The sequence below is a fragment of the Takifugu rubripes genome, chromosome 7 (assembly GCF_901000725.2).
Source record: "Takifugu rubripes chromosome 7, fTakRub1.2, whole genome shotgun sequence".
In the NCBI taxonomy this organism is placed as follows: Eukaryota; Metazoa; Chordata; class Actinopteri; order Tetraodontiformes; family Tetraodontidae; genus Takifugu; species Takifugu rubripes.
Genome location: NC_042291.1, coordinates 10,743,394 through 10,753,664, shown reverse-complemented (window position 1 = coordinate 10,753,664; position 10,271 = coordinate 10,743,394). Strand labels below are relative to the sequence as shown.

Sequence of the window (10,271 nt, the reverse complement as noted above, 5' to 3'; positions counted from 1 at the left end):
CACACACACACACACACACACACACACACACACACACGGAGCAGCAGATGCATGTGAGGACTCGCTTCTGTTTTTAAAGTGGATGTGTTAATATTCCACACCTTTAATGCCCTTGGAAGCTTTTAAAGAAGTGACTCTTACTGTACCTCAAACTCCCTCCTGTGATATTTTATCAATATTCATTTGCTGAATTCACCTCTGCCAAACCTTTGCATCAACTGACATTTAAATGCAATCCAATGTTTATGAAAGAAAAAAAAAATGTTTGAAATGATGTGATTACACACCTACAGGCTATTTTGCTGATCACCAATGTGGATTTGGATTTATTTTTTTTATAATTAAAGGCTCCTTTTTAATTTGAATGAAAGGCCATTCCATTGATTCTTGGGGAAAGGGGCATTTAAGTGATTGAGGTTTCTGCATGTGCCTGTGTATGAAAGTCCTACAGATTAAGGTCCAACAATACAAGTCGCGAACACGCCTGGCCTCGCGAAGATGGAGAATCAAATGGCAACATGACGATCAAAAGATCTTCAGGTAATCAGTTGCAAGGGGCTTTGAGGAACAATGGATGATACACCGTGGATCCAGCAAGCCAGGGACTACCAGGTTGGATTCCAGCCATCCATGAGCCCACCTGCTAATGTTTCTCTCTCTTGCAGCAACCTGAGCAGGTCATCGCACAGGAGCTCACATACCCATAGCAGACCCAGGAGGTGTACATACCACTCTCTTGGTGCGAGTCCCACTCAGGGTTTCCTCAAATGCACAAGGTGAAGCCTCAGAAGAGAGAGGGGAAGAGATGGAAGACCGCATGACCACACACAATATAAGCGTGCTCTACAGCCTCTACAGGAACGTATGCACAGCCAAGACAGCTGGACCAGAGTGGGCAGAGCTCAATATTCACTACTCCTTCTTTGGGTGATGCCAACACCTTCATCTCTCTTGCCATCCAGGCCATGGTAGGCATGCTAAAGGCTCTCCACTGTGGTTCCCATAGCAATCCTCTGCTCAGCCAAATGACCCCAACTTCCCAAGTTGGCACATGAATGAAAAACCCCTGGGTCATTCTGAAAGTACACCTGCAGGATTTGTCACTCTGAAGGGGACAAGGGTCCCCTAATCACACCATGCCACTCCACAAGAAGCCTCTGCTTCATCCACTCGTCATGTCTGCAGCATCTCCAATGCTTGTTGATGCAAGTTCTGCAAAGAGAAGCTGTTGGCGGTGGTGGTCATTGGATTCACATACGACCAGGTTTCCATATGCATCCTGTGCAAAATCCACATTCCTCTATGGCAGAGACTAAAGTATTACAACCTGGTCATATATGTTTATAACCTACCAAAAACATAACAAGCTCATGTTGAAGAACAAGGAGGCTCTGGCTCGGATACAAACTCCTCCTAGGACACAGAGACAGAGAATGACCACATGGACATGCTCCAGTTCTGATTGCCTCTGAGATCAGGTCTTTGGTTGTTGGAATCTCTGTATACATGGAAAAAAGAGACGGTATTATAAGTGTTGAGTGGCTGAGGAGGAACACTCATCTCTGAACACCAGTAACCTGTCACTCTGTCCACAGAAATGGACAGATGGACCACATATTTGTTACTTATGGTCTTTAAGCAAGTCGATAAAGTAACACTTTTCGCCTTAAAACACATGCACACTTGTCTGTGCTTCTGATTGTTCTATTTATCCATTCATGGGAGGTTCTATTTATACATTTATGTGAAATTGTGAAAGTATTTCCCGTGTTTTGAGAAGTGTCCGTTAACAGCTTCGCTTATATTTTGTGAAGTCATTGGTGCTGTATTTACCAGTATTTATCTCCTCCTGCACCATGTCACCTCTACTACTATCCTTTTATTTGGCTATGTTGTAGTCGTGGATATAACAATAACCAAACGTTAAGACTTCTATCTCTTCCTTCCTAAGTTTCCTGCCAAAGCTCAAAGTTACCAAAACATAAAAATCCACTGTTTGCCAATGAGGTCTCACCGAGATCCTGTTAAGCAGATGAAGTTACACCTCTTTTCAAAAGAACCTTGGAGCTCTAACCAGAGTCACAGTCTAGAATCTCCCATCTCAAGCAGCAATCCTCACTCCGAGGCTTATTAAAGATATTCCTTCTGTTCTGGCACATACAAAACATTTGTAAGCATACCTCCCTTCACAGTCCTACTTGCTTCTCGCTACCTGAGCTCTGTCACTCTCCTCCTCTACTGCTCATGCATTGGGAAAGTGAGGGTAGAGGCGGAGGAACAGCATGAGTAAAACAGGCCAATGGAGACAGATTCAAAGGCACCAATAAGTGAAACAGTTATTAAATTAAATTGATTTCTATATGTAGTATCAAATCAAATTTCCTGCTAACCATCACTTGCCTTTGTAGTCTGAGGAACTACCATTAACTTCTTTTTCATGATTACAGCATTTCATTTTGTTTTACAGTCAAATATGTTGTGCTGCCATAATGTCTTATCTGTGCTAATGCTAAAGCTATCGCTCATAGACCGATCTGCCACTTTGTCAGACCGATCGGGCCGATTAAAATGACTGTTCAGCCGTTTTTAAGAAGCATGTGGCAACTGAATAATGTTGAGTTTCACCAACGAGTGCATTTCTTTTTACATTTTATGGTGCCAATGTGTAAATATGTCAAAAAAGTAAAAATTGCTTTGCATCACATTAACTACATTTATATTAGTCAGAGAATAGATTCCGTATTCACTTCAGTCTAGCATGAGTGTCAGGCCCATGGCGGGGAAGACCAAGTTTGAGCGTGTCTATGTTGATGTGTAATGAGGTGTAAATATATTTATGGCTCAGGGTCACTGTGGTATTAACCCGGCTGACCCAGGCCCTCCTTCTCTGGGGAGGCTTTTGTGGGCCCTCAGCCACAATGTTGACAGGATGCTTGTTAAAAACCAAGAAGGAGCAGAGCAGGAAGTATCAGGGACATCAGCTCCTTTCATGATGTAAAAGAAAATGATGTTTCGACAATCATGTTGAGCAGGACTGGGCCTGGACTTTGCTGCATCAGGCATCAGGCTGGTCTGCATTCAGTTGCTGGCATATTGTTTTTACCAAGAGGGTAAAGTATTCGGTTAAATGTCCCATCAGTCAGGTGTATGCCAAACGCCTAGACCTTATTCAAGTCTTCAACCCCTAATTGGCAACGTTTAAAAGCCGTTTAAGAGTGCCCTTTCTTCTCCCTTTTCTCATTTCCCATTTATTGTGTTGTGTCAAAGTCTATTACCTCAGTTGGACATTTCTGTCCCTGATGTTGAAAATAGGAGGGGAGAGAGAGAGAGAGAGAGAGAGAGAGAAAGGGAGAGAGAGAGAGAGAGAGAGAGAGAGAGTTGGAAAAAAGAAGCCATCAGCTGAGGTTTGCCAGGTCGATAAAGCTTTTAGATTTGGAGATGTTTTCAGGGGGAGACCATTTCCTCTGGCTAAGGGTTGTTAATGGAGCTTAAGGAATTATCTTATGGCTCTGAGTTTGAAAGCAGTTTATTTCAGCCCTGGATCTTTGCGCTGTGTGTCTGAATATGCTGCTGTCACCCCAGCTTAATGAAAAGTAACGCGCCGCTGATTACAGTTTTATATGACCCCTATGTAAAAAGCCCCCGTTAATTTACCATCGTGGTCCCTCTGTGTGTTCATATTTACCACGGCTGAATGATTTACTCCTTCCTGCCTCTCTCTCCCTCCCGTCCCATGAATCTGCCCCTTTCTTTCTCTCTTTCTTCACGCTTCTTTTTTTTAATAAAGCCACTTGGACGTGAAAGTCTAATATAATGTGTTTTTCACGCTAAATTAATTAAACGCTGGGGTGATATTGTCTTATCTGTGTGGACTTTTACTCCGGCCTAATTTTTCCCATCACTTGACATGAAATATTAAATGGGCCTGTAATTGCACGCGCCTCACCACAATGAGGCATCAGTCTGAGGAAACAAATATTCAGCTGTTGCCGGCAAATAAAAACATCATACTGGAGCAAGTTTAAAGAAAAATGCCCTTTGTGGACTCACTTTGGAAGAAACGGGAGGCGTGATGGTGATTCCACCATTAAAATTCATCACTGAAGCCCCCCCCCCCACTCCCTCGACCATTCCCCCCTCACAGGACAGGGTCCCCCGAGAGCTCCACTTTTGCCATTACTGTCAAGTACCCTTGACTCTTTTCTTCTTGCCCTTTTTATCTGCAACAACTAATTTGAGTTCCTTTGCCCTTTTCACTTCTAGACGAGCACCCCCCCCCCCCCCCCCCCCACACCCCTCTCCATTTTTATTTTTTTTATTGCAAAGCCCTTTCACGTTTTCACAATCGGGATCAACATCCAACCCCCCCTCCCCGCGCAAGTTGAGGAAATTGAGGGGTTCAGTGTAAAAAAAAGGCAAACCCTTCACTTGGGCTGATGAAATGATTTGGCGGGGGAGTCCATTAAGGGACGCACGGCGAATAACTTAGGGTTCTGACAGCTGCATCATGGACGATGTTGAGATGTTTCGATAATACGATCAAAGCAAGAGAGGGGGGAGATCGATAGACTGACATGAAATATGGCTGCCAACATCCCAATTACAGCCTGTTTAGAAGGAGTTAATGAGGCAGATCTTAGATACTGATATTGTTCTGACCAACAAAGTCTGACAAGAGATGAGCTGCCTCCTTTTCTCTGTCAGGAAATCAGTGTGGATGCTTCTTTTTCCTAAAATTAAAATAAATATGAAAATCAATGGGTTGACGAGAGATCTGCTTTTTTTTGGGGTGAAAAGAGAAAAATAAAAATGCGGAAAAAAATATGAAGGGCAGTGAGGAAACTTTCTCCGTCAGCACCTTGGACAGCAACCGTTGCCAGGAAACCCAAATCACGCGCTCTCTCACCGGAAATCCGACTGCCTTTATTTACAGTGAACAAAGTTGAGACGCTCTCACTTGCAAAGAGAGCTGTGCATTTGTGAGACTTTTTTTTCTTTTAATAGTGCTGAGATCTAAAGGATCAGTTACATCTTGCATGCGCATAATAAGGAAATAAAAAGCATAATTTAAATGAAAAATAATCATGTAAACCAGGCCAGTTGTAAACTTCCATTCAAACATTTCGATACGTTTTGTGCGTGCTTTAACTCAAATAAGCCTGAATGATCCGGATATGTCACTCCAAAGTAACAACCACCTTTTTCATATTTATAAAATTAATTAACGAGGTCATTCAGAGTTTCAGCCAGTCAGAAAAAAAAAAAGTTTTTTCAGTATTTGCAATGCAAGAGTTATTTGTTAAGAGCAGAATAGTTTGTTGATAGTTATGGGAAAAGCAATGGCACTGTCTTTGGAGGAGTCGTGGTGCTGCTGCAGAGCCGCCGCGCTCCTCTCAGCCTCCACGATGGCGCCTTTGGTGTTCGCGGTCCAAGAGACGGTGGTGTTGGTCAGAGCCTGGCTCAAAGTGCCGTGCCTGAACAAGGGGTCGTGGAAAACCCCGTCCACCCAGTTTCTCAGGGTCGTGACCGGCGAGTCCTGCCTGTTGTCCAGGCTGGTCACGGGTGAGGTAGCGGCAGGGGGAGGGCTGAGAGAGGAAGGCGGCGGCTGGCACCTCAGCATGCAGGACGGGTACTCAGTCTGGTTTAGGGACGTAGCGGTTTGGGCCAAGGACCAGATGCGAGGTTTTCCGTCTAACATCTGGTGCTGTTGCGGCTGCTGGTTGTAGCACACTTTTACGGGCTGCGCGCTGACCGTCTGGAAGTCCTCCGCGCTCGTTTTGAGGCAACTTTTGCTCAGGTCCTGCTCCAGGGAAACCGGGATGGGGATTTTCAGAGACGAGTCCTTGATTAGATGTTCCGCGGGACAGTCGTTCGTCGTGGACATGTGCGCGTTCATGTGGTACCGGTGCTTCAGCTCACACTCCGAGCTCTCGGACTCCAGCGTGTCAAAATCATCCAAGTCACTCAGCTGGAGGTCCTTATCAGGCCGACTCCTGGTTTCTAACGCATGGGGAGAATGGGAAGGAATAGAGACGGGTCAGCGATTTAGATCTGATAACCAGCTATTCCTGAAAAAATAATAAGGGGAACATAGCACCTTTAACTTTTCCCCATGTCAACTAATGCCCACCTCACACAATTCAGTTAATTAATACAAAAAGGTTTAACGTTGACACACCTTAATTAGTATTTGAAGTCTTTTAAAACAAATCAGCAGGATATATTTCTAAAGCAGCAATGTTAAAAGAAAGGAAAAACGGGAGGCCAAATTATTAAAAAAATGTTTAATGGGATGAACCTGTGAATTTTCGTAAAAATCGAGTTCTTAGAGCAAGAGTGTCACGTGGTTTACAGTGGTCAGCTGATTTTACCCCGTTCTTGTCTAAAGGCTATTTTTATTTTTTTTATATGAAAGAAATGCCAGTGAACTTCAGCAGATGTAGAGTCTGGTCGAATATGAATAAGAAAAATAAATATAATCAAAACAGCCTCTCGGTAGCCTAACAGAACAATAAAAGGTCTTGCAAAATATTCTGATGCAGAAAAGCTAGCATGAAACGTAGCGCATAGCACAACTTTTCAGCCTGATACTAACCTTCCTCATTGTTCTCGCTCTTTATCTGCCCCTCCTGGGAGCCTTCCTCGTCTTCGTCATATCTTTTCTCCTCTGAGCCTTTATTCCTGGGCGGCCACGTCATCTTGTTCTCCTTCTTGAGCCTCCTCCTGGCGTTGGCGAACCAGGTGGAGACCTGTGTCAGGGTCATCTTGGTGATGATGGCCAGCATGATCTTCTCCCCTTTGGTCGGGTACGGGTTCTTCCTGTGCTCCTGCAGCCAGGCCTTAAGGGTGCTGGTCGTCTCACGTGTGGCGTTCTTCCGCCGCGTTCCTCCATCCATGGAGCCATATCTGCATGTCAGACAATGCAATGAAGGCAAAACTCCGGTGTCTTGTCTGAAGGGCAATTTTCATATCTCTGTTGAGGTTTTCTATTTAAAGTCTGCCCCTGTTTTCTTCTTTCACAAGAATTTATTTTCACTAATGCACACTTTCTTCTATTATTGAGAATATTCACATTTACATCTATATTTTTCTACCATGTCTGTGGCATTTTGGAGCAGAATATAAGCGGCTCCCCACTCTGTCTACAAGCCTCCATTTAAAATGCACAGTGTTGATTTTCAGTCAGCAGTTAGCTGTAAAAGTCCTCTCCAGGGAGGCTTTTACGAGGCCTTTATTGCTCTATATAGCTTAGTTCAGGTCAAGAACTGTTAAGGGAATCAGAAGGAAAGCACTGCTGGACCTTTTCTGTAGCCTACTCCCTCCCCCTGCAGACAAAATAGACTGTAAAATTGCTTTATTGAGTGTAATGATGAGCCCTAGGGTGAGAGACAGGTACAGACAGGGTGGTTCAGCCGAAGGCCTCCGTGTATCTCCGAATGCCACTAATTCTTCTTGTCTGAGACTGAGGCCCCTTGCTGCGTGCTGCAATAGCAAAATTGAGTAATCTATATAGGAAAGAGGATATTAGCTCTTATTTAGCTATAAAATCTGTCTGGGCATCCCTGAGAGTTCCGCTGATTCCGTTTTCAGTGTTCTTCCCGAATGCATCGGCTGCAGTTTTCATCGATGTGTCACCTTCATTAAAGCATCGCCTCATTATTGGGAAGACCTTTGCACGCTACAGACAGGCTCTTCAGGAGTCTTCTGAAATATATCCCTTCATCAGGAAAGAAATCTGCGTCGGGATGAAGGTGACCAGACAGTGTTCCCGGACGAGGATGGCCCTGACCTCACCGATGATTTCACACTTCAGGGAACTCTCACCTAACAAGGGCGCCCTACTCTGAGGGACACGTTTGTAGACAATTCAGTGACATCTGGATTTGAGCCTTCAGCTGTTGCTCTAATTCATGTCTCCTTTAAACGCACTAAAGTAGAACAGACAGATGTTTGCAGATGAGTGTCGTGCTCACATTCGTACAAAAACATACCTCTCATACTGGTACTGTCCCAGCGTAGGATCATAAGGGTAGTAGGCCGTTGCTTGGGTTATTCCCGCATGCGCAGAAGCTGTGGCATCTTTAGTGTCGAATGTGCCCTTTAATCACAAACAAGGATGGAAGTTATAGAAAGTGACAAAATGTAAACCAGGCGACAGTGTTTAATAAATGTTGTACCTCATGTGAAACGAGAGACTTGAATCAACAATATCAACAATTTCAACCTATTGTAGTGTACATCCAGCATATTATGGAGTTTCAATATTTAGATTTATTTTTAAACACTACATGTGGGTTAAGGTAAGGGATCTGATAAAAAAAAGAAGTTGGTTCGTATTATAATTTAACAGGAGATATTTCGGTGTTTTTTTTCTTTTTTTTGGGGGGGGGGTGTCTTTAATTCAGTTTTCTCCCCAAGCTTTATATATATCTCCCTTTCTATCCCCCAAATATTCCGTTTTAATTAAATCCTTTAAAACGGGGGTGAGGCGAGGATAAATCACAGGGAAGCAGGTATCTTTCGGCGACACAGACAGGTGCGTCTGGCCCCAGCCTCCGCGCCCCACGGCTCCATTAATCAATGCCAAGAGGGATCAGATAAATGGCTTACCAGGGAGTAGAAAGCCGACGCGTCCGTGCCGTATGTAACATAATTCCCATAGCCTTGGCCGCCGGTGTAAGGACTTCCATACACGCCCAGCGCGGCGGCCGAGCTGAGTTCATGTCTCGCCGTGGCCAGCAAGCGGCTCTCGTACACGGGACAGTAGACCGGTGTCTGACCGGACCCCGTTACTCCGGAGTCGGCTATGGATCTGCCGGTGGACTCGCAGCAAGTGGTCAGAGAGTTGGTTGTCATCAGGAACTATTTGGAGACCGAGGGAGAGTTTCTCTTTTAGAACTTGTTCTTATGTTTAGGCTGTTTTCTATTGAAACTAAATCAATCGTCCGTGTCTGAAACTTTTATCAAACATAGCAGAAAAAAAACATTTAAACGAAATCTACATCTATTTTTCCTGACAAATCATTGAAAGGTACACTTACTCTCATCAGCATCTTTACATTTTAGTTTTGAAAAAAGGATTTAATAACATAACCAAAAAAAAAAACCAAAAAAACAAAACATCAGCATCTTTGATGAAATTACGCTCCGACGTTCTTTGGCTAATGCGCGCTGAAAACGTCCAAAAGGAGAAAAAGCTCCGCCTGACACGCGTATGTAATTAAACATCCAAAGTAATACCCAAATGATTATTTTGTGGCTCACAGCCAAGAGAAAACAGCTGTTTTGGCGTAAGAAAACACACACAGCGTGTTCAGAACAAGTTGGCGTGTGTGTTCCGGCGCAGATAAACATATGGCTGACACCACAGAGCCGCTATTATCTCACAGATATCAGTGAACGGGAGGTCGCGGGTCTGTCTCCTTTTCGTGTTTATCCCTCTTTCTTTGTACCTTTTCCCATCAGTTATCGCGGGCAGGAACGCAGCCTCTCCCCGACCGGCGGCTGTCAGCTCGCCTGGTTCTTGTCCAAAATGCGTAAAAAGCAGCGCGCTCGAATCGATGAGATAATCAATCGCGACAATAACAGACGCACAACAACGCATTAAATCAACAAAGGCAGTTGTAAATCACTTACTTGTGGAGCAGACGAGTATGGATATCCAAACTGTGGATATGACATGGTAGAGAGGTCCCCCAATATCCAGAAATAAAGCGAGACTGAAGGTCTCAACTGGAGCGCAGGCTGCGGCTGGGTTTGACTGTACCAATTGATTGGTAAGCACAGACGCCCGGAATGCTTATAGGACGAAGCAGAGTAGCATGTTTAATTTGTGTAAAATGCCCTCCACTCAAAAGGCTTCCAAAGGAGAGGGGAAAAAATAGAAGTAATAATAATTAAAAAAAGAAATCTTCTCGCGCTCCGTTATTGTTATTAAATCTCGGAACAACGAGCGATATTAGCAAATTATAAATCGACTTCCTTTGCTGAGAACATTCAAAAGTAATTTGTTGTCAGATACATATTTTTGCCTTGTAAAAAAGTAGGTATAAAAGACGTCAGCAGCAGAGGCAGGTTGTTTTAAACGGCGGCGACTCTGACGTCAGAAGTTTCCCCCTCAAAACTGACCGGACTGTAACTTTAATATGCATTTTCCTTCAAAGATGACGACAAAAAAGGGGGGAAACGAGGAGACAGTGAGAGGAGGGAGGAAAAACACCAAGTGCTTTGGATTATTTTGCAGCAGTCCGATCAATTAATTAGGCCAACCA

The 10,271-nt window shown here is 44.1% G+C and overlaps 1 protein-coding gene across 1 annotated transcript; it reads right to left on the bottom strand.

The window, feature by feature from the left end:
• Positions 1-4,902: 4,902 nt before the first annotated feature.
• On the bottom strand, positions 4,903-10,044 carry irx4a (iroquois homeobox 4a). Its single transcript, XM_003966016.2, has 5 exons — positions 9,637-10,044; positions 8,611-8,862; positions 7,992-8,098; positions 6,596-6,906; positions 4,903-6,000 (listed from the first exon to the last, which is right to left on the bottom strand). The coding sequence occupies exons 1-5, from the start codon at positions 9,679-9,681 to the stop codon at positions 5,300-5,302; spliced, it is 1,416 nt and encodes a 471-aa protein (XP_003966065.1). The 5' UTR covers positions 9,682-10,044; the 3' UTR covers positions 4,903-5,299.
• Between the last annotated feature and the right edge of the window lie 227 nt (positions 10,045-10,271).

What these genes read in the sequence shown, in the direction of transcription:
- irx4a (XM_003966016.2), bottom strand. Translation starts at nt 9,681, where the DNA reads ATGTCATATCCACAGTTTGGATATCCATACTCGTCTGCTCCACAA. An exon ending in CGTCGGCTTTCTACTCCCTG is followed by an intron (nt 8,099 to 8,610) that starts GTAAGCCATTTA and finishes TTGTGATTAAAG; the next exon opens with GGCACATTCGACACTAAAGA. An exon ending in GAGCGAGAACAATGAGGAAG is followed by an intron (nt 6,001 to 6,595) that starts GTTAGTATCAGG and finishes CCCATGCGTTAG; the next exon opens with AAACCAGGAGTCGGCCTGAT.